We start from the raw sequence: 24,633 nt of genomic DNA on the forward strand, positions 1-24,633 counted from the left end.
TCACAACTGGCAAGGCACCCAACCAGCCCGTCCTTGCAAAACTCAAAACAGTGCCCAACATTAGATGTGTTTCCTCAATTGAACAACATTTGCTAAATAATCCTCAGTGCGCTAAGACTTACGCTGACAACCAATTTAAGATTGTCAGTCAGGCTCGCAGTGTTTTGTGTGTGTACTGGAAGCTACATGCAGAAAGAACATGTATACACACTGCGCCTGTTTCAGCTAAATAAAATAAGTGAGAGCCACTCACTGACTCATTCCTCAGAACAATGTCTTGGCCAATCAGGGTCAAGTTACCTTGCTTAAATTTCAAACAATGCTTGGCAGTTAACGGTCAGTCACCATCACTGGTGCATTCGCCATGGCAACACCTCTACCAGATTCCACTTGCCAACCAAATTAACACTCTTTTCACATACAGTATAAATTGTTGTTTTCCCCTTATATTAGTGTTCTTGCAAAGTACCTTGATGAGCGCGAGACAAAAAGTTTTGATATGGCTTTTTTCAGCAATACTCAAGAATCAGATAACTTTGCATTTTTAAAAAAATACACAAGACAAAATGGAGATTGGGACATATACATGGGGAAAAGGTAGAAGCTGAAATATCATGAACAAACTTGTAAGTTTAAAAGAAATAATTCAAAAATCTATTAATTCATCACATTGGAAACATTTAACAACACTCCACAAATACTTTTTTTAGGGCCAAGTCTGTTGCTCAGCAATACTTATTACTCAGATCACTGTTCTAACTTCAATCGCACCTGACTGAAAAAGGTGTAACTTTTTATAGGATTTCGAACAGCGATTAGAAAGCAGAAAGGGGGAAGTTCTCATCACATCAACCAATTCCAATGATTGCTGGCTCTGGAAAAGCTGCTACAGCACAGCCTGCAGTGCAGCAGCGAGTGATAAAAGCAACTTGAGTATTTCCACATTAACCTAGCCATGCAGTAAATCTCGACATTGCTACCAGCTTCAAAGGGGCAATGATGAATCCTGACAGTTCAGTCAAAAACACCTGCAAAATCCAGAGCATAGTCACTCAACCTGGACGCTTAGCGCTGTTGGAGACTAGATACTTTCACCTAATCAGCATTTATACACAGTTCCCAGAGCAGACATTTATATACAGTTCCCAGAGCAGAAAGAAAATGTCTTGTTCAACAGGGCAGACTTACCTTAATGCCAAAGAGAGCGTTCAACTCGGGCAGTGCTACATGTCTGTCCTCCATCTTTCTCCGTGTGTTACGGATAGCGTAGCTGGAAACTTTTAAATATTGTTTTGGTAGATGCAGTAATTGTAGTTCTTTCATCCACTCATAGCAGACTCCCAGCAATTTGTTAAAGAATGATCGGGCCACTGGTTCTCCTTCCAGCACTATGAAAGAGGGAACAGTGATGAAATTGGATAAAATCTAATAAGCAACTAATTAACTGAAGAGGCATAAAAAGCAGTGAAGGCAAGTTAATTATGAAGAGTGAACTGACTTCCTCTTAATAAGGGGTTTATGATGAGAAAAGTGTTAACAGGATGAGTTTAAGAAGTTTGTGACTGATTAGAAGCAACCTTTTCTATGTGTCTTGCTGACCTCCACTCTTCCACAAAGTTCCTAGTAAACAAGAGTCAAGGCAAAAAAGCAGAGGCCAGAACATTACAAAACCTCAAAACGTTCTCAAAATGAATAATGCTGAGAATGTGAATTATGTCATGTTTTGCTGTAACTTAAATAGAAGTTACTATTGTTCACTCTATGCTGTCATGTATTTGAATGCATGTCTGTAAACCAAATTGTGATTGGATAATAAACATATAATTATTAGAAACTAATCTAGTAATGCTCAAGTGTTAAAACTGCGTTACCTGGTTGCACTGCCATTTGAAAGGTGCAGAATTCATTATCTGCAGAATTCATATGTAGTTTGTAAACAAAGAAGCATGTGGCGAGAGATGAAAATTAAGAAGATTCTATGATTTATTTAAGGAGATATCTTAGATGTTTCAGACACATATTACCCAGCTTGGCAGGTGGATTAAATTTGGGCCAGTTTGTATAATAATTGTCGAATAAGGCAGATGAGTTGAGGGCACAAATTAACACATGGAAGTATGATGTCATTGCTGTCACAAAGACATAGTTGAGAGAGGGGCCAGGATTGGCAGCTCAATATTCCAGGATATAGGGTCTTCAGGTGAGACAGGGAAGGAGGTAAAAGTGGAGGGGGTATCGCAATATTGATCAAGGAATCAATTACAGCAGTAAGGAGGGATGACATCTTAGAAAGCTCCTCAAATGAAGCCACATGGGTAGAACTGAAAAACAAAAAAGGAGCAATCAGATTGCTTGGAGTGTACTATAGGCCCCCAGTCAGAGAGAAATAGAAGAGCACATATGTAGGCAAATTTCAGAGAAGTGTAAAAATAATAGGGTAGTAATAGTGGGGGATTTCAACTTCCCCAATATTAATTGGGTTAGTCATAGTTTGATAGGTTTAGAAGGAGCGGAATTCTTAAAATGCACCCAGGAGAGCTTTTTAAGCCAGGACGTAGAAGGTTCTACAAGAGAGGTGGTGGTCCTGGACTTTATTTTAGGGAATGAAGCAGGGCAAGTGGTAGAGGTATAGTGGGGAAGCATTTTGCAGATAGTGATCATAACTCCGTTAGATTCAAGGTTGTTATGGAAAGGGACAAGGATGGGCCAGAAATCAGAGTTCTAAATTGAGGGAAGGTCGGTGTTAATAAGATCGGATGCGATTTGGCCAGAGTGGACTGGGAGCAGCTACTTTTGGATAAATCTGCTTCAGAGCAGTGGGACTCATTCAATAAGGAATAGGGAGAGTACAAGGCCAACATATTCCAGTAAAGATAAAGGGTGGGACCAACAAATCCAGGGAACCCTGGATGTCGAGGGATATTCAGGATTGGATAAAGAGTAAAAGGGAGGCTTGTAGCAGATACCAAGGATTCAAAACAGCTGAAGGCCTAGAGGAGTATAGAATGTGTAGGAGGGAACTTAAAAAGGAAATTAGGGGAGCAAAAAAGGGGCATGAAAAAGTATTGGCATATACAATCGAGGCATAGATTACAAAAGTAGGGAGGTCATGTTGGAGTTGCATAGAACATTGGTGAGGCCACAGCTGGAGTACTGTGTGCAGTTCTGGTCGTCACATTATAGGAAGGATGTGATTACGCTGGAGGGGGTGCAGAGGAGATTCACCAGGATGTTGCCTGGGATGAAACATTTAAGTTATAAAGAGAGGTTGGATAGTCTTAGACTGTTTTCGATGGAGCAGAGAAGACTGAGGGGCGACCTGATCGAGGTGTACAAGATTATGAGGGGCATGGACAGGGTGGATACGGAGCAGCTGTTCCCCTTAGTTGAAGTGTCAGTCATAAGAGGACATAAGTTCAAGGTGAGGGGCAGGAGGTTAAGGGGGGATGTGAGGAAAAACATTTTTACCCAGAGAGTGGTGATGGTCTGGAAAGCACTGCCTGGGAGGGTGGAGGAGGTGGGTTGCCTCACATCCTTTAAAAAGTACCTGGTTGAGCATTTGGCACGTCATAACATTCAAGGCTATGGGCCAAGTACTGGTAAATGGGATTAGGTAGGTAGGTCAGGTGTTTCTCATGTGCCGGTGCAGTCTTGATGGGCCGAAGGGCCTCTTCTGCAATGTGTGACTCTGTGATAAAATAAAGGAAAATCCAAAGTTATTTTACAAGTACGTTAAGAGTAAGAGGATAACTAGGGCAAGAGTAGGGCCCATTAAGGACCATAGTGGTAATTTGTGCGTGGAGCCAGAAGACTTTGTGTCAGTGATCACAGGTGAGAGGGACGAAGTGGGTATGGAAATCAAGCAGAAGGACTGTGACATAATTAAAGAAATTAGCATAGAAAGGGAGGAAGTTCTAAGTGGTCTAGTAGGCTTAAAAGTAGATAAATCTCCAGGCCTGGATGAAACCTATCCTAGGCTGTTGAGTGAGGCAAGGGAGAAGATAGCAGGGGCACTGGCAATAATTTTCAATACCTCTCTGGTCACAGGAGCAGTGCCAGAGGACTGGAGGACAATCAATGTGGTACCATTATTCAAGAAGGGAGGAAGGAATAAACCAGGGAACTAAAGGCCAGTCAGTCGAACCTCAGTAGTGGGAAAACTATTGGAAGCAATTCTGAGGGACGGAATTAATCTACACTTGGAGAGGCAGGGATTAATCAAGGACAGTCAGCATGGTTTGTTGAGGGGAGGTCATGTCTGACCAATTTGATTGAATTTTTCGAAGAGGTGACCAGGTGTGTAAGGGCAATGTATTTGACGTGGTCTACTTGGACTTCAGCAAGGCTTCTGGTAAGGTCCCGCATGGGAGACGGATAACGAAGATGAGAGCCCATGGGATCAAGGGCAATTTGGTAAATAGGATCCAGAATTGGCTGAGTGGCAGGAAGCAGAGAGTGATGGTCGAGGGGTGTTTCTGTGGCTGAATGTCTGTGTCCAGTGGGGTTCCACAGAGATCGGTGTTGGGTCCCTTGCTGTTTGTGGTAAATTTAAATGATTTAGACTTGGATGTAGGAGAGTTGATCAGTAAGTTCACGGATGACACAAAAATTGGTGGTATGGTAAATAGTGAGGAGGATAGCCTTAGATTACAGGAGGATATAGATGGGCTGATCAGTGGCAAATGGAATTTAATCCAGATAAGTGTGAGGTGATGCACTTGGGCAGGACAAACATGGCACAGGAATACACGATGAATGGTAGAACCCTGGGAAGTACTGAGAATCAGAACCTTGGTATGCATGTCCACCGATCCCTTAAGGTAGTGGGACAGGTAGATAAGGTGGTTAAGATGGCATATGGGATACTTGCCTTTATTAGCTGAGGCATTGAATATAAGAGCAAGGAGGTCATGCTGGAACTGTATGAAACCCTAGTTAGGCCACAGCTAGAGTATTGTGTGCAGTTCTGGAATCCGCATTATAGGAAGGATGTGATTGCATGAGAGAGAGTGCAGAAGAGATTTACCAGGATGTTACCTGGGTTGGAGATATTTAGTTATGAGGAGATTGGATAAACAAGGGTTATTTTCCCTGGAGCAGAGGAGATTGAAAGGGGGGTTGGGGGGGACATGATTGAGGTGTATAAAATTATGAGGGACATCAACAGGGTAGACAAGAAGGAACATCCCTTGGTGAAGGGATCAATAACTAGGGTGCATAGATTTAAGGTAAGGGGCAGGAAGTTTAAAGGGGATGTGAGGAAGAAATTTTTCACCTAGTGGATGGTGGGAATCTGGAACTCTCTGCCTGAAAGGATGGTAGAGGCAGAAAACCTCATAACATTTAAGAAGTATTTGGAAGGGCACTTATGATGCCATGACATACAGGCTATAGGCTTAGTGCTGGAAAATGAGATTGGAATAGTTAGGTACTCGTTTGACTGGCACAGGCTCCATGGGCTGAAGGGTCTCTTTTCTGTGCTGTGGACCTCTATGCCTCTAGGTGCAGCAGGCAATTAGGAAGGCTAATGGAATGTTAGCCTTTATCACAAGAGGATTTGAGTATAGGAGTAATGAAGTCTTGCTTCAATTGCATAGAAGCTTGGTTAGGCCACACCTGGAGTACTGTGTGCAGTTTTGGTCCCCTTACCTCAGAAAGGATATTATTGTTATAGAGGGAGTGCAACGAAGGTTCACCAGACTTGTTCCGGGGATGGTGGGATTGTCTCATTAAGAGAGATTGGGGAAACTGGGTCTGTATTCTCTAGAGTTCCAAAGAATGAGAGCTGATCTCACTGAAACGTACAAAATACTTAAAGGAATATACAGGGTGGATGCAGATAAGATGTTTCCCCTGGCTGGGGAGTAACAACCAGGGGACACAATTTCAAAATAAGGGGATGCCACTTAGGACCAAGATGAGGAGAAATTTCTTTACGCAGGTTTGTAAATCTTTGGAATTCTCCACCCGAGGGCCATGGAAGCTCAGTCATTGGGAATGTTTAACATAGAGATTGATAGATTTCTGATTAACAATAATGTAAAGGGTTATGGGGATAGTGTGGGTAAAAGGCATTGAAGTGTTTGGTCAGCCATGACTGCGTTGAATGACGGAGCAGGCTCAACAGTCTGAATGGCCTTACGTTCCTATGTTCCTAAAACCTGCCAATTCAAAAGTGGACAATTAAACAGCTATCACCAGTAAATGTTGAACTGATAAAATTACTCCAATACTTAATAAAGATCCATTCAGGTGCCATCCTAGATCCTCTGGTACTGATAAAATGTAGTGTGTTGAATTTATATAGGATGTTGTCATATGCATTACAGGATGTCATACATCCTTTATCTTTAATACAAATGGGGACGAGGAAACTTGGAAATTCTGGTTACTATTCCTTTATTAAATCAAGTCAATGAGATAATAAAACACAACATCTTACATGCAGTGCATACAACATCTGGATACCAATTACATTATAAATCACATACCAAGGACGCCTTCATGAGATCAAAAGTGTGCTGTTATTAACTCATGTTAATTTCAGCAAGAAATTAGAAGCAAAATACTTTTGAAAATATTTTCAGCGAATGTTTTAGTTCCTCGTTCTAGACCTTCTGCACTTCCTTGATCTTTCATATGCTGCTGAATAAGCATTAGATCAGCCATGATCTAACTGAATGGCAGAATTGGCTCAAGGGGCCAAATGACCTACTCTTGTTTCTGTACAGGGCCTGATGTGAAAAACTGCATCTCTGACAATGAGACTGCACTTAAGTGTCAGGCTAGATTATGTATACAAGCCCTAGAATGAAACCACAATCTTCTGACTTAAGAGGTAGGATTGCTACCACTTGGTCAAAGTAACAATAACCTGCTTAATGTATTTAAGGAGGCTTTGTGGGAAATGGTCATTTCTATTTCTTTTGTTCAAAACATTGTATTTCATTCAACTATTAGAAAACAGATGTAATTATAAAGGAAAATTATGATTAATATTGCAAGAAAAATAATTGTTGCTTAAAACAAGGAGCCATAACTTTTAGGCAATATAATTCAGTTAACTATAGATCTATAACCAAAGTACAGATAATTTTAGATTCAATAATAAAATTGGAGAGAAATGTTTATTTTCGAGAAATCAAATCAGTATTTAGTTTGTTCAGTCCAAGCACATCTCTCACTTTCCAAAATCTTTTAGCAAGTACAAACATCGTTTCCCCTCCCTAGCGCTCCCTCCAACAGTATAATCGAACATCATGAGCAATTTAAAAAAATTCTTCCATAGGATGTCAACGTCCTTGGCAAGGCCAGCATTTGTTGCCCATTCCTAATTATCCTCAAGAAGGTGATGATGAGCCACCTTCTTGAACAGCTGCAGGCCATCTGGTTAGGTACACACAGTGCTGTCAGAGGGTGGGGGAAGTGGGTGTCCAGGTTTTTGACCCAGCGATAAAGGAAGGGCGATAGAGTGCCAAGTCAGGATGGAGTGCAGCTCAGGGCAAAATTTGCAGGCTCTGGTGTTCCCATGCCTTTGTCCTTCTGGATGGTAGATTCCGCAGGTTTGGAAGGCACTGTCAAAGTAGTATTGGCAAGTTGCTGCAGTGCATCTTTTAGATGGTACACACTGCTGCCAGTGGTGGACGGAGTGAATGTTTAAGGTGATGGGTGGGGTGCCAATCAACCAAGCTGCTGTGTCCTGGATGGCATTAAGCTTCAAATGTTGCAGCTGCACTCATCCAGGCAAGTGGAGATATCCTATCACACGCCGGACTTCCGCCTTGTAGATGGCGGACAGGCTTTGGTGAGTTACTTGCCACAGAATTCTCAGCCTCTGACCTGCTCATGTAGCCACAGTATTTATTTAAATATTTCTTCAATGCTGGAGGGATTTTAGCGGTTAAGCTTAAAATTGACCTGAAATTAATGTTGGAGCAATGGACATTAGAACTATCATTTGATAGAATATATATGATAGATATAACTGAGACAACATTGTGCAAATTGAAGCAATGTTCTCATGTTCGTTAATAACACTAGTTTTCAAAGATGGACACCAATGTGTGAAATTTAATAATGAACTTCAATGCAAATAAGATAATTCATTGGAAGTCATTTGAAACATTCCGATAAGAAAACAATGTGCTCAGAGTGTAGTCTATAATAACCCTGAAAAAAAGTTTTGGATATGTCACAAAGGGCTGGCAAGGTACAAGTCTAGTAAAACCATGGTAACAGTCGATATGGCTGGAGTTCTAGCACATAACAGCCATTATCAGAATCAGCAAGAAATGAAAGTGAATTCCTAGTTGTTGCTGTTTATTTCCCTTTTTTGAGGCATGTATCCGGACATCCTTTTTATAGCATTCCCATTCAGAAGGGTTAGAATGGAATATGATTAGAGTTTAGTTCATATCATGTTTTTTGCATGGTGTCCTCCACATCACAAACTTTTGTGTTGATGTTACATAACCCAGTGTGAGTTACAATGCAGTTTTCGTAAACTTGCAATTGAAAAAATATTTGCTGTTTCCTGTTATGAAGTTACTATAGGATTAAATAAAGCTCTGTTCTGAAGAGTCATAAGGACTCAAAACATTAACTATTTCTCTTTCCACAGATGCTGTCAGGCCTGAGGTTTTCCAGCGTCTTCTGCTTTTATTAAATAAAGCTCTTGCCTGTTTGTTTTAATGAATCTGAATTTTGATCTTGTCACGTTCTTGTAGATCAGTATTGTGAAAGTACTCATATGGCCAGCCCAGTTAAGTTTCTGGTCAATGGTAACTGCCAGGGTATTGATAGTGGGGACTCAGAAATGGTAATGCCATTGAATGTCAAGGGGGTATGGTTGCATTCACTCTTGTTGGAGATGGTCACTGCCGGGCACTTGTGGCAAGTAACATTTCACAGCATATGTCAGTCCAAGCCTTGTTGCATGTGGACAAAGGCTGCTTCAGTTGCTGAAGAATCACAAATGGTAGTGAATGCTGTGCCATCAGTGAACATCCTCACTTCAGACCTTATGGTGGATGGAAGGTCATTGTTGAAGCAGCTGAAGTTGGTTGGGCCAGGAAACTACCCAGAGAACTTCTGCAGTGATGTCCTTGGGCTAAACGATTGGTCCCAACAACCATAACCATCTTCTTTTGTGCTAGGTATGACTCCAACTAGTGGCGAGTTTTCTTCCCGATTCCAAATGACTTCTCAATTTTGCTGGGACTCCTTGATGCCTTTGACATCAGGACAGCATTTGACTGTGGCATCACTCTCTAGAATTGTTTGTCCATGTTTGGATCAATGCTGTAATGAGGTCTGGAGTCCAGTGGGCTTGGCAGAACTCAAACTGAGCATCAGTGAGCCAATTACTGTGTAAGTACCGCTTGAAAGTCTTCATCGATGACATCTTCCATCACTTTGCTGACCATCGAGGGTAGACTGATGGGTGCAAATTGGATTTGTCCTGCTTTTTGTAGACAAGACATACTTAGGCAAGTTTCCCACATTGCTGGGTAGATGCCAGTGTTAGGGATGCACTAACAGCTTGCCTGGGAGCGATGCTAGTTGTAGAGCACAAGTCTTCAGTATTATTGCTGGCTTGTTGTCAGGACCCACAGCCTTTGCTGCATCCAGTGCCTTCAGCCATTTCTTGATATCACATGGGGTGAATCAAATGTCATAGTAGATCTATTGGTATTATTGAAAAGGCAGCAATAAGATAGTGGAGGAATGAGCTTTAATATGCCAAGTGCCTTTTCTTGCCCATGACATTTATATCCTCAGGTCCAATATGATACTGACGAAATAAAGAATGAAGCAATGTTTGCAAATCATTTTTGGGCAAGAAATACCGCATTTGTACTGCTGTACCACCATGTCCACTGCGTTACACCATCTCTAGGACAGCTTTCACACTGCAGTTTTGGCCAAAAGCTGTAGGTGTCACCCTTCCACTGAGGATCTGCATACAACTTAGATCATTAACTCCTTGTATAAAAGAAATAGTTTTAGTCACAAAGCAAGTGTGAAGATGTGGTTATTTACTTCCTCTCCTTTAAAAAGCTTCAACACTTTTTGTAAGCCCATCCATTCTCTGACATGTATACTTTTAACCAACTCTTGAGGTCCCCTAGAACTTCAGCTGAAGGTATGTAAGCAAGTTGTTTGAAAATTCAGGCTCTGTTAGTTTAGTTTATTACTGTACTGCACAGCATAAAATTGTGACAGAGGTCAAATGGCTGCTGGAATTTCTCAGCATGTCTTGACTATGGAACATAAAATTAAGTCAGTTAGACTTCCTACACAGACTACTGCTGGAATGTGGACGTGCATGGGAAAAAGTGAGAACAGGATTAGGCTCAACAGTGGTGTCTCCTGTACAAAAAAATTAAGTCAATATTTGTCATCAAGGTTAACATACAGAATAGCCACATGGATGAAGTGCCTACCTGTCTGCCTTTCACTGGCATAAAAACATGATGGGTTCAAGAAGCAAAAGCCCACTGATATTATACTATAAAGCTGTGCTGGCATAAAGTTAACTATGTAAACTCTCTTTCACTACACTGAAGACAGTTCACAACATCAAGTTGATGGTAGAAATATAGTAACAAGAGTAGTCCAGAGCTTGAATGCATGCCATGATTCAATTAGATCATGGCTGATCGGTACCTTAGCTCCATTTACCCAACTATGGTCCATATTCCTTGATACGCTTACCCAAAAGCTGATCAGTCTTGATAATTTCAATTGATCCAGCACTCAGTCTTTTGGAAGATTGTTCCAGATTTCTACTACCTTTGCAATGAAAACAGCTTACTGATTTATCTCCTGAATCACTAACTCTAATTTTACAATTGTGCCCCTTCTTGCAGGTTTCCCCACTAGAGGGGGTAATTTTTCTGTATTTACTCTGTTAGCACACCCTTAACCTTGACTGAAAGGAATATACAAGGCAAGTTTATGTAACTTGTGCCCATTTTAAACTTTTAAATCCTGGGCCTGAATTTTTATGATGGTAGGGGCTCAGCCTTGACAAGGAACACATCCCCACCCGACCCCAGCTGCCTCGCAGCCATTTTACGCTCAAATGTGTGTTGATTGGCAGTACGCGGGACCTCCGCCCCTCACTTGGAAGCCCCGCCTTGGAAAGTTGTTGGCCAATCAGATTGGTGAGCATCTCTCCAGTCCCTCTAGCGGCTGGAAAAGGAAGTACACAAGCTGCTTGAGGCAGTCCCAGGAACCGGAGATTCAGGTAAGTGTCAGGGGCCCAGGGCAGGGAGGGTGCAGAAGGCCACACAGCCGCGGTTCTGTACGCACAAATTGTTGAAGATCAGGTTGAGAAAGCAGTTAAAAAAAGGTATAGAGGGTCATGGGCTTTATAAATAGAGGAATAGAATACAAAAAGCAAGGAGATTATGATGAATTTACAAAACACTGGTTCAGCCTCAACGAAAGTGTGTACAATTCTGGGCATCACATGTTAGAAAGGATGAGAAGGCTTTGAAGCAGCAGCAGAAAGGATTTACAAAAATAATTCCTGGGATGAGAGACTTCAGTTAAGTGGATAGATTGGAGAAGCTGAGATTTTCGTTACAGAAGGTTGAGAGGAGTTTTGATAGTGGCATTCAAAATCATGAGAAGTCTAAACAGAGCAGAGAGAGAGAAACTGTTCTCATTGGCAGAAGGATCAAGAACCAGAGGACATCAATTTAAGGTGATTGGTAAAAGATCCAACAGCGACATGAGGAAAAATGTCCCCCCTCCCCCAACCCCACATAGCAAGTGGTTAGGTTCTGGAATACACAGCATGAGTGTGTGATGCAGAGAGATTCAATTGTGGCTTTCAAAAAGTAATTGTATAAGCACCTGAAGAAGAGAAAGAATTTTCAGGGCTTTGGGGAAGGGCAATGTAGTGAGATTAGCAAATTTGCTGTTGCAAGAGAGCTGATGTGGTCACAGTGGTCCAAATGGCCCCCTTCTGCACTGTAACCATTCTTTGATTCCATACTGCTCAATTACAAATCCATACGACAAGGCTACCTCCAATTCCAAGCACTAATTTTTCTGATAACTTGTGTGGAACATTATCAAATGTCTTCTGGAAGTCCATATTGACAAAATTTATACACTCCCTTATCTACCATGTTGTGTGACCTCAAAAAATTCAACTAGGTTAGTCAGATATAATCTATCCTTCACAAATAGATGACAACTCTCTTCAATCTGTTCATACTAGTTCATTTGCTTAATCACTCTGTCCTTGATGATAAAAGGGGAGTTTTAAATACAATACCAAAAACCTTTTGCTCCCGTGACAACAGAGAACTGTATTTTCAGAGCAGGCCAATATGCAGCTTGTTCAATTGACAGGCAAGCAGGCATTTATCCAGCACTGATGACTGGTCAGAACTGACAAAAGGTGGTGATTCTGAAACTCAGCAAGCCTTTTGTAATAACAGCAGTCATTAGTATGTTTTTTAATACTGCCAACCTTCCAGATGAATTCACATGATATGGGATTCTGTAGAGTCAATGTGAATTATGCGAGTACCAATTGGTTTGGAAAGTTCAAAAACAAAACCTGACCATTATTTAAATATGAAGAATTAATAGACCTGACTCATCAGGACATTAAAATAACAAAAACTTACTGGAGTAAATTTGAATAGACTTGAGATAAAATGTCAAGTTTCAGCTAATTCAACTTCAGCTTTCAATTTCGGATTCCATTTTAAAAACCCCTCATTTGCACCACGATCTGTATGTATAGTTTGTGCTTACCAAGCAAAGATGATCATGAATTGGACACAGATGGTAGAATAAACAATAAAAAAGTGTGTGGGAGATGTAAGGAGTGGTTGTGTTATGAAACAGTGATAATTAAACTATGCAGACAAGCTACAGAGAAAGAATTTCTTTGCAATGCCAGCACGTTAGGAAACTGAAAGAAAAACTGGTCAAGAAACATGAAAAAAGCATAAACCCCCACCCCCAAACTTCCCCGCCAGTTAAGGGAATCACTCTTGTACAGTATGTTTCTCTGAGGAGTAGGAAGATACCACATACTCACTAATCACAGTACCTGCATGGTGCATCATCTTCACACCCAACAAGAAAATAAATGGAGCAGAAATATTGTGGCAGCTGATAAAGTAAGGTTTCTTCCCCCTACCCAGTGAAACACTTTTTTCTCCAACTCTCTCCCTTCTTTCATGAAAGCACCACTTCTTAGGCAGTTTTATAGATACTGCTTGCCTTCTAGTACCTTTCCCAGTGGCTAGTCTTGGTACGTTAACCTAGACATAAAGGCAGGATTAATCAGCTTCTGTGCTTGCCAATGTACAATTTTTCTGTCCATTATAGTGAATAGATGGAAGATCAAAGGATTGCAACCACAGCAATACGCAATCCTGGACACTATGCCCACAGACTAATCACTGGAGGGTACCACAGTCAGGACCAATCCTATTCTCAACCAGCATTAACTATAGGAATACATTTTTTTCTTGCCTAGTTGAGCGGTAAGGAATCTAATTTAGCACTGCAATTACTGCCAGACAATTTTTCCAAGATAAAGGCCTGCAATCATGCCAGGTTTTTTTTTATTATTCATTTACAGGATGTGGGCTTCGCTGGCTGGACCAGCATTTATTGCCCATCCCTAGTTGCCCTTGAGAAGGTGGTGGTGAGCTGCCTTCTTGAACCGCTGCAGTCCATGTGGTGTAGGTACACCCACAGTGCTGTTAGAAAGGGAGTTCCAGGATTTTGACTCAGCCACAGTGAAGGAACTGCAATATATTTCCAAGTCAGGATGGTGAGTGGCTTGGAGGGGAACTTCCAGGTGGTGGTATTCCCATTTATCTGCTGCCGTTGTCCTTCCAGGTGGTAGTGGTCATGGGTTTGGAAGGTGCTGTCTAAGGAGCCTTGGTGAATTCCTGCAGTGCATCTTGTAGATGGTACACACCACTGTGTTGGTGGTGGAGGGAGTGAATGTTTGTGGATGTGGTGCCAATCGAGCAGACTGCTTTGTCCTGGACGGTGTCCAGCTTCTTCAGTCTTGTAGGAGCTGCACTCATCCAGCAAGTGGGGAGTATGCCATCACATTCCTGACTTGTGCCTTGTAGATGGTGGACAGGGTTTGAGGAGTCAGGTGGTGAGTTACTCGTCGCATGATTCCTAGCCTCTGACCTGCTCTTGTAGCCACAATATTTATATGGCTAGTCCAGACCAGTTTCTGGTCAATGGTAACCCTATTGATAGTGGGGGATTCAGTGATGGTAATGGCATTGAACATCAAGGGGTGATAGTTGAGTTCTCTCTTGTTGGAGATGGTCATTGCCTGACACTTGTGTGGCGCAAATGTTACTTGCTGCTCGTCAGCCCAGGCCTGGATATTGTCCGGGTCTTGCTGCATTTGGACATGGACTGCTTCAGTATCTGAGGAGTCGCGAATGGTGCTGAACATTATACAATCATCAGCAGACATCCCCACTTCTGACCTTATGAGGGAAGGAAGGTCATTGACGAAGCAGCTGAAGGTGGTTGGGCCTAGGACACTACCCTGAGAAAATCCTGCAGTGATGTCCTGGAGCTGAATTGACTGGGCTGCAACAATCATAACCATCTTCTTTTGTGCTAGGTATGACTTCAACCAGTGGAGAGTTTTCCCCGATTCCCATTGACTTCAGTTTTGCTAGGGCTCCTTGATGCCACACTCGGTCAAATGCTGCCTTGATGTCAAGGGCAATCACTCTCACCTCACCTTGGGGGTTCAGCTCTTTATTCCATGTTTGAACCAAGGCTGCAATGAGGTCAGGAGCTGAGTGGCCCTAACAGAATCCAAACTGGGCATCAGTGAACAGGTTATTGCTAAGCAAATGCCGCTTGATAGCACTGTTGATGACCCCTTCCATTACTTTACTGATGATCGAGAGTAGACTGATGGGGCTGTAATTGGCCTGGTTCGATTTGTCCTGCTTTTTGTGTATAGGACATACCTGGGCAATTTTCCACATAGCTGGGTGGATGTCAGTGTTGTAGCTGTACTGGAACAGCTTGGCTAGGGGCATGGCAAATTCTGGAGCACAAGTCTTCAGTATTATTACAGGAATACTGTCAGGGCCCATAGCTTTTGCAGTATCCAGTGCCTTCAGCTGTTTCTTGATATCACATGAAGTGAATCGTATTGGCTGAAGACTGGCATCTATGATGCTGGGGATCTCCGGAGGAAGCCAAGATGGATCATCCACTCGGCACTTCTGGCTGAAGGTTGTTGCGACTGCTTCAGCCATATCTTTTGCACTACTGTATTGGGCTCCTGCATCATTGAGGATGGGGATATTTGTGGCACCTCCTCCTCCAGTGAGCTGTTTAACTGTCCACCACCATTCACGACCGGATGTGGCAGGACTGCAGAGCTTAGATATGATCTGTTGGTTGTGGGATCGCTTGGCTATCACTTGCTGCTTATGCTATCTGGCATGCAAGTTGTCCTGTTTTATAGCTTCACCAGGGTGACACCTCATTTTTAGGTATGCCTGGTGCTGCTTCTGGCATGCCCTTCATTCAGCCAGGGTTGACCCCCTGGCTTGATGATAATGGTAGAGTGGGGGATATGCCAGGCCATGAGGTTACAGGTTGTGTTTGAGTACAATTCTGCTGCTGCTGATGGCCCACAGCGCCTCATGGATGCCCAGTCTTGAGTTGCTAGATCTGTTCAAAATCTATCCCATTTAGTACAGTGATAGTCCCACACAACACGATGGAGGGTATCTTCAACGTGAAAGTGGTACTTCGTCCCCACAATGACTGTGCAGTGGTCCCTCCTCCCGATACGGTCATGATAGATGCATCGACAGCAGGCAGGTTGCTGAGGATGAGGTTAAGTATGTTTTTCCCTCTTGTTGGTTCCCTCACCACCTGCTGCAGACCCAGTCTAGCAACTATGTGATTTAGGGCTCGGCCAGCGCAGTCACTCATGGTGCTACTGAGCCACTCTTGGTGCTACTGAGCCACTCTTGGTGATAGACTTTGAAGGCCCTGCCCAAAGTACATTCTGCACCCTTGCCACCCTCAGTGCTTCCTCAACATGGAGAGCACTGATTCATCAGCTGAGGGAGGGCAGTATGTGGTAATTATAAGCAGGAGGTTTCCTTGCCCAGGTTTGACCAGATGCCATGAGACTTCATGGGTTCCAGAGTAGATGTCGAGGACTCCCAAGGCAACTCCCTCCTAACTGTATATCACTGTGCCACCACCTCTGCTGAATCTGTCCTGTCAGTGGGACAGGACATATCCAAGGGTGGTGATGGAGGAGTCTGGGACATTATCTGTAAGGTATGATTCCGTGAGGATGACTATGCAAGGTTGTTGCTTGAATAGTCTGTGAGACAGCTCTCCCAATTTTGGCACTAGCCCCCAGATGTTGTTAAGGAGGACATTGCAGGGTTTCTAGGGTTGACAGGGCTGCAATTGCCGTTGTCGTTTCCAGTGCCTAGGTCGATGCCCGGTGGCCCGTCCGGTTTAATTCCTTTTTTGTGTCATAGCGGTTTGCTTGGCCATTTCAGAGGGCTAAGAGTCAACCACATTGCTGTGGGTCTGAAGTCACATGTAGGCTAGACCAGGTAAGGACGGCAGATTTCCTTTCCTAAAGGCCATTAGTGGACCAGATGGGTTTTTACAATAATCGACAATGGATTTTTAATTCCAGATTTTTTATTGAATTTAAATTCCACCTTCTGCCAGTCCTTCTGATCTGTATGGTTTAATGCCAATCCTTCAATATCCCAGTATGTGAAGGTCATGAGAGGTTGGAGAGAAGTTCCATATGTAGATTTTTGTACAGAGGTAAAAGTGATCGAAACATTTACTCCATCACAAGGGAGAAAATTCTCGATTCAATTTGAAATGGACCCGAGTGAGTAAAGACACTGCCTGTGCAGCAAAGACCAACTAGAAGAAGTCTTGGATTTTATTCCTGGTCCCTGTAAAAGGTACCAGGCAGCCAAATTATCCAAAAGTTTAACAATTATAATAATCATATTTGTTCCTTAACTCTTTAATAGCCTTTTTCCTTTTGGTGCTGCTCAGAGAGAACCATCTGCATTGGGAAACATAATACTTTCCACTCACCGTTGGGAACAAACGAACCAAGATCAGACTGTATCATATTACCAGTTCAACGTTAACGTTACTTGTATTTAATGTGCCTCACTTGACACTTCTGTACATTCTCGTTTCTCACACCTACCACATCTTGTTCCCCCTCAGTGATACTGAAAATTCAGTAGAAATTTGTTAAACTATGGGCTGTTTTGTGCTACGTACAAATGCCCATTGAGAGCTGAATTGACATGGTCCATTTTAATTTTGATTAGGATCCTTACACAGAACTCATGTCAAGTCTAGTCAATAAAGGTGTTCAATTAAGGTCTGGATTTCTGCTCCAGAGTCAGGAAAATTTCTGGCTCCACAAACCTGACTCAGGAGAATGTGCCCTGGATGTTCTAATTTTTGTTCCGGGGATGTCAGGTGTTAACTGGAGTTGGGCCCACTCCCCTGGAAATGGAGCTGAGAAAGCCACAGGGGCTGTGGCAGAAGAGGGCTGTGTGAAAGGCCTACCTTGGTGCTTGGGACTTTGTCCTGGCTGTTAAAAAAACTCAAAACAAAAACCATCCCTCTAGCCCTCACTCCTCCTCACCCCCCCAATGCCACATCCATGCCAACCCATGCCCCCACCCCCCAAATGGCCCTTCACATCCTCCATGCCAACCTATGCCCCTCTACCCTGCCCCATGGTCCTTTATCGTCCCAATGCCAACTTATTGCCAATTCATGCCAACCAATGCTCCATCCCATTCATCACCCTTTGCCTTTACACTCTCCGTGCCAAATCACCAAGTATCCACCATGGACAGGCCTCAGGACCCATTGTGATAATGATATGTTGTGAAATCAGCACAAATCCGATAATGATAGCCTGCAGGCTTAAGTCAACAGAGTGAAATAGCAAGCACTGATCTGTTTTCAAATTGCAGACCTTTTTCTTTAATTTAAGGGCCAGGAAATTTGAATGCCTCGACAGTTCCAATGAGGTTATCCACTTTCTACACACATTGTCTATTTACATCTCCAAAAAGGTGCCTCTGGACCTCCTACCTCTCCATCCACAAAAGATGCCGCCAGACCTCTTTCAAATACTCCAGTAAGTTTTGACCTTCTCCAGAAAAGTGTGAAGACTGCAAGTCATGTTCTGGACATCCCATAAACAAAAATTGAAACTAACTGAAGGCAATTGCACTTTTAACTATGCCTCAGTGAACCATTGATGTGCATACCACAACCTGTCCTCGCTCACCACCACCTCCACCCTCAGGTGAAAATGGTGGATGCTGGGTCCAGGGGTGGGACTTCCAGAATCAGGGCTCCAGCAGCATTTTGGCTAAACCACAGACCGGCTCCATCCCTGCGAAAATTCATGCCGAAGTGTTAGCTACAGTCCACTCCTCAATTTTAAAAAGTTACTAAATTCAATTTTCAATAACTTTTCACTCGTTATCTACAATGTTTAATTCAAATCATTGAATTATCTTTTCCAATGTAAACAAATTACAATAGTGATCAAGAATAAATTTCATTTGTTTTCTGCTTTCTCACGGAATTATATTCACTGGTAACATTAAAAAAATGCATTCAAGGCACAAGTGCAAGTAAAATTAAAAATGTGTTTTGCGAGGAAAAGGTCTGCCTCTTTCTTTCTTCCAAGTTCTGATATACTTTTCATTCAGTACAAGCTTGCTTCTTATACTATGCCATTTGTCTGAATTATGCAGATTGAGGAAGTGACTTTACTTCATGTACTGAATTGCATTATAAGTAGTAGTAACCTCAGCCGAGTCACATTAAACTGGGCGCGTCTGGTATTTTCTTATTTTACCAGTGCTGCTGCAAGATTGCTAGACTGTTAATTTCACTGAAATGAGGCATTTAGTCCCCAAGTAATAAAACTACATTATTCTCGTTAAAAAGGAAACAGTATTATACTGCAGTTTGGAGAGTTGCATCTGGTATGGCATCCCACATTTAGTGAATGCAGTTCAACCAAATTACAGAAAAACCAAAAAAGTGGCGGGGGGTGGGGACAGAGAAAAAAGAAAAAGAAAATCAGGGGAAACTGGCCTTTTGAAGGGTGCTTTTCAAGTAGGTGCTGCACTACATTCAAAGAAAAGCAACATCAAATGTTGGTCATCTAACATTCTCAATAGCTTGACCTCCTTATACAAATTACAGCAATGCAGTACAATAACACAGGTTAAAAAAAACTTTGGGGCTTAATTCCAACACAGGTTGGAAACCCCAAAAATAACAGCCATAATGAATTATCAATCTAAGCCAACAGGTAAATCCAATAATGATAAATGTTGAGCCAGTTGTTTAAGATGCTACAATCACAGAAAAGCTGACAAGTGCTTCATGAGAAAACTGGCAATAAGTTGAATTGAAGGACCATACACTTGAGTTTATTGCTTTCAAAGCAGCAATCTTTATGAAGATTTATGGAGCTGCTCTCCAGTCTGCCATTTAGTGTTCAGGAACAGTACCATCTTTAACTTCTCGTAAACAAAGTTTTTCTTGATCAAGACAATGTAGATATGGAGTGGGCTAGGAGGAAAAAAAAGGGCGAAAAGAATGCTTGAATACAAGGGTCATAATGAGATGAAAAGTCAGAGGTGCTGAAAAAGGGCTTTCATGAGGGAAGATAATGCAGCCAGAGGAGTGGCTGCTAATGGAGGAGTGATGAGCAAGAAATTGGCTGGGTGTTGAAGAAACTAATGGTGTAAGCACATACATAGGGCTGGAGGGGACAGACAAATGGAGGGGCGGAGTGCATTGGGCAGGCCATGGAGGAATTTGAAGGCAAAATCTTAATTGATTTTTTGAGCTTTGGGAAGCCAATGGAGCTTGGTGAGGACAGAAATGACAGGGATATGAACTTTCATACCATCAAGAACATGGGCCACAGCGTTCTGGATGACTTGCAATTTAGGAATGGCGGAAGCAGGGAAGCTGGCAAGGAGAGTTTTAGAGGAGTTCATCCACAAGCTGAAAAATGTGTATCAGGGGTTCAATGACTGGGGGAGGACATAGGGGTAGAGACTGGGATAAGTAGAAATGCAGGAAGGCAGATTTGTGGAGGTTTTGATGGCAAATTAGATGTGGGGAAAGGAAATTGAGCTCAAGAGTTGAGAGAGAAAAAAAAATCAATGCTCCACATGTCTGGGTTAAGATGGAGGTGACAAATAGGGAGAGAGCTGGAGCTGGCAGGAGGTGTTTGCCAGAATCAAAAAGTATGACTAAAGGAAAATTTCATTCATCCACGTATTTACGTCACAGACAATGGGAAAAGTAGCCAGAGTCATGGAGTCAATACAGAAAGCGGCAAGATCTGTATGGGATTTTTGTACTGGCCTCCCTCGTAGCAGCTATGAAGTGGCAGAATGTATAAATGCAGAGGTTGAGCAAGCAAAAAGCAATGGCAGAGTGGTTTTACTGGGGGATTTTAACTATCATGTAGCTTAGGATAAGCAAACTAGCTCATGTCAGAAAGGTAGCAAATTTCTTGAGTTTTCTGGATAGTTTCCTGCAGCAATGTCACATAATCAATGAGGCAGGCAATGAGCCAGATTTAGTTAATAGACAAATGTACACAGTGTTAAGCTACTAGTAGTCATAAAATGACTAAGTTCACAGTCTGTTTGAAAGAAGGAAGTGCGAAACCAGTGACTACAATTTAAGATTTAAGCATTTTCAGAATAACATGAGAAAATCTTTTAATGGGTAACTTGACCAAAGGTCAGTGGGAAATGTTTAAAAAATAATTTAGTGAGATACAGAACCAGTTTATACCCCTAAAGGCAAGTGCTCTAACTCATCAAAAAAAGTCAATGGTGATAAGAGGCAAAAGACAAAAACTAAAAGAAAAGCAGACAACAAAAAAGCACAGGTCCTGGCAACTGGGGAGATACAAAAGGCCAAAGGCAAAACAGATACCAAGAGAGATACAAGAAGTGTATGAAAATAAACTTGGAGGGGATACCAAAATTAACACAATTTACTTTACAATTGTATTAGGAAAAAGAAAGTGGTCAGCAGCAAAGGGGGCCCTTGAAAACTGATGTGATATTTTAAATGAAAATAAGGAAATGATTGATATATTGAATAATTACTTTGCATTGCTGAAAAAGCACAGAAATTAATATTGAAATTAAAGTAAAACAACAGTAATGAAGAAATTGTTGACGCTAAGGAATGACAAATCCCAAGGGCCAGATGGTTTCCATCCCAGAGTTGAGAGAAAGTAGGTAAGAGTGACGCAATGCCACATGTATAATCTTCCAAAGAGGAATCATTCCTTCGTATTGGAAAATTGCACCACACCACTGCTTATTCTTAAGCAGTCAAGAAAACTACACAGGATGTACAGCCCTACAGGATCATTGCCATGAATTAGAACTTAAATGTGATATTTCAATCTCTGGTCTCAATTGTTCTCCCTTCACAAAAGTCAGTTTAGACATGGAAATATTTTTAGGAAGAAATGGCTGTTATAAAAATAAGTGTTTAATTAATCCTATTAAAAAGGTTTGCAAGGATCAGATCCAAGTGAAACTTTTGAGAGGTTTAAGTTCAAAACACTGTTTTAAGAAGCTATGTCTGTAATTTTTGAATCTCTACCTTTGATTGAGGGAAGGGGTTATTGAATGCATCGTACACATTTTGATCTGGTGACATTCATATTGCAGTTCCTGTTCTAGTGGCAGGGTTGCCTCCAAAGGTGAATCTGTAATTCAACATGATATTATGCTGATGTCTTTCACTGTGCCTTTGGCACAGTGTAAGCAGGAATCAGTTTAAATGTGAATACCTCCAAGGAAGCAGTTCTGCAACAAAATAATAAGGCCCTCTGACCAGATTTAAAGTAGTGCTGCCTAATAGAATTTGTTTACTAGCCATTGGTGTGGTGACAGCAACACCATTTTGACCACATGCACTAAATTTAGTAGAAAACACTTCACACACAATACAAGTAAATGCTCCTCATTTACAATCGTTCAGTGTGAAATTTTGCAGTATTTCTCTTTCAACAAACCTTTCCAATTCTATTAACAATTTACCAGATGCAGCATATATCTTGGTGCATCTTCTAGTTTCCTGTCCAGCAATTGCAAGCGGTACTTTGACTTCCATTGCTCAGAATGTTGACTCAGTGAGATATGCCAGACCCTCCTCTCCATCTAAAAGGCAGCTGGATGCTGCTTGCCCTTTGCAATAATGTGTCCTGTTGGAGATGCTCTTTATTGGCTGAAATTGATTGGTCAAGTTGACCATGATGGATGTTCCTCTCTCCATTCAATGTTGGTGCTTCAATGGTGATATCCAACATTTTCACCAATATTACAAACCATTATATCAAGTAACCAAGGAAGTAAAACACACAATCAAGAAAGTTGCCCTTCGTCATACCATTTTACCAAACAAAACAGTTACAGTACACATGCACTATCCATGCAATGGAGTACTGAGATCACATCATGATGTCTATTACTCATGTTTTATTCACTAATCAAAAGTGCATTTAGCCACATGTGGCTAGTGTTTAATGCGTTGAGTGACACAGCTGGCCATATCAGTTTTTCTTAAATCAATAAAATTATGACCAATTGGGAAACAAGTAAATAATTGGAGAGCCTGGAGGTAAGGGTGACCCTGGAGGTAAGGCGAGGTGCTTAGAACGCTTGGCCTAAATAGCCAAGTGGTTATGGTACTGGGCTTGTAACCCCAAGATCAAAAGTTCAAATCTCATAATGGGAAACAATGTAACTTCATCTGAAACAGATGGAAATGGGTTTGTACTCGAAAGAGTTACTGTGGTTACCAAGAGCTTGGCCTAAAATAGCCAAGTAGTTATGGTTAATAAAAACAAAAACAAAAAAACTGCAGATGCTGGAAATCCAAAAAAAAAACAGAATTACCTGGAAAAACTCAGCAGGTCTGGCAGCATCGGCGGAGAAGAAAAGAGTTGACATTTCGAGTCCTAATGACCTTTCGACAGAACTTGAGTTCGAGTCCAAGAAAGAGTTGAAATATAATCGGGGACGTGCTGGGTGGCGGAGGACTGGGCTGGATGCTCCCGCAGGAGTTGGCGCGACGCGTGTCTGTGAGTGTCCAGGTCGCAGCCGATGCCATCCAAGACCTGAGAACAGTCATGCTCGGACCCGACGTTATTTTGGGTCTTGAGGTGGCCCAGGTGTGCGGTGGTCTTCCATCTGAACGTTCCCCTGTTCGGACAGAATTCCACATTGGCCCCAAGCCCCGAACCCTCCCTCGGTTGCTGGTGCCCCGCAATATGAGCCACCTCGGGGACATGCCCTCCGTGCCTTTTGGCACGGCAAAGAGGGGCTTTTTGTACGGACTGCTGCTGCACACCTTCCATTTTCTCGCCCTTGTCCGTCGCCCGGACACGCCCTGGCGTGCCTTGTTGCCGTCCGGCGGCGGAGGCCCCCGATGGGAGGCCCTCTATGGAGGTGTCCTCCCCCTTTCTATCGGGGTCCTGGGTTGGAGGGTGTTGCATGCAGCAGTCCCCTATAATAAGAGGATGCATAGGTTCACGGACTCTCAGGACACGTGCCCTTTTTGCGGTCTTGTGGAGTCCGTGGACCTACATAGGGTGTTGTAGGCTGCACTCCCTTTTTAGTTACTTGAAAAACCTTTTATTGATGTTTTGTTTGCACTTCAGCCCCACGCTCCTGATCTATGGGCACCCGGTGCGGAAGGGGGTCGGGAAGGAGGAGGACCTCCTCGTGAACCTGCTCCTGGGCCTGGCCAAGTTGGCCATTAACAGGTCCAGGCTGCGGCGATCGACGGGGGAGTCCCGCCCGATTGTTTGTCCCTCTTCCGCGGCTACGTTCGCTGCCGGTTATCCCTGGAGAGGGAGCACGCGGTGTCTGCTGACACTCTCGAGGCCTTCCGTGCTCGGTGGGCACCGCGGGGACTGGGGTGTTTTGTTGACCCCTTTAATCACATTTTGATTTAAAGTTTGTAAGGTTCCTTTAAACTTTGTCCTTGGTTTTACAGCTGACCTGAATTAGGGGCTGTGCCTGATTTATCCCAATTTTGTTGATTTGGTTTTCATTTAAAAGATTATCAAGAGTTCAAATCTCACATGGCAAACTATGAAACAATGTAACTTCATCTGAAACAGATGGAAATGTGTTTGTACTCGAAAGAGTTACATCATTTGGAGCTTGGCCTAAATAGCCAAGTGGTTATGGTACTGGGTTTGTAACCCCAAGATCAAGAGTTCAAATCTCACATTGGCAAACAATGTAACTTCATCTGAATAGGAACAGATGGAAATGTGTTTGTACTCGAAAGAGTTACAAGGTGATTAGAGAGCTTGGCCTAAATAGCCAAGTGGTTATGGTACTGGGCTTGTAACCCCAAGATCAAGAGTTCAAATCTCACAATGGCAAACTATGAAACAATGTAACTTCATCTGAAACAGATGGAAACAGGTTTACTCAAAAGAGTATCAAGAGTTCAAATCTCACCATGACAAATTATGAAACAATGTAA

General features: G+C 42.5%; 1 protein-coding gene across 2 annotated transcripts in view; it reads right to left on the reverse strand.

Moving 5' to 3' along the window:
- Positions 1-24,633, reverse strand: part of ppm1f (protein phosphatase, Mg2+/Mn2+ dependent, 1F) — a 101,453-nt gene that overhangs the window by 32,334 nt on the left and 44,486 nt on the right. For both annotated transcript variants that reach the window (XM_041202427.1, XM_041202426.1), the window contains exon 3: positions 1,189-1,388. In XM_041202427.1, coding sequence (XP_041058361.1) covers positions 1,189-1,388 — 200 coding nt within the window. The remainder of the gene's footprint in view (positions 1-1,188; positions 1,389-24,633) is intronic.

This window comes from Carcharodon carcharias, chromosome 13, assembly GCF_017639515.1.
Source record: "Carcharodon carcharias isolate sCarCar2 chromosome 13, sCarCar2.pri, whole genome shotgun sequence".
Classification (NCBI taxonomy): Eukaryota; Metazoa; Chordata; class Chondrichthyes; order Lamniformes; family Lamnidae; genus Carcharodon; species Carcharodon carcharias.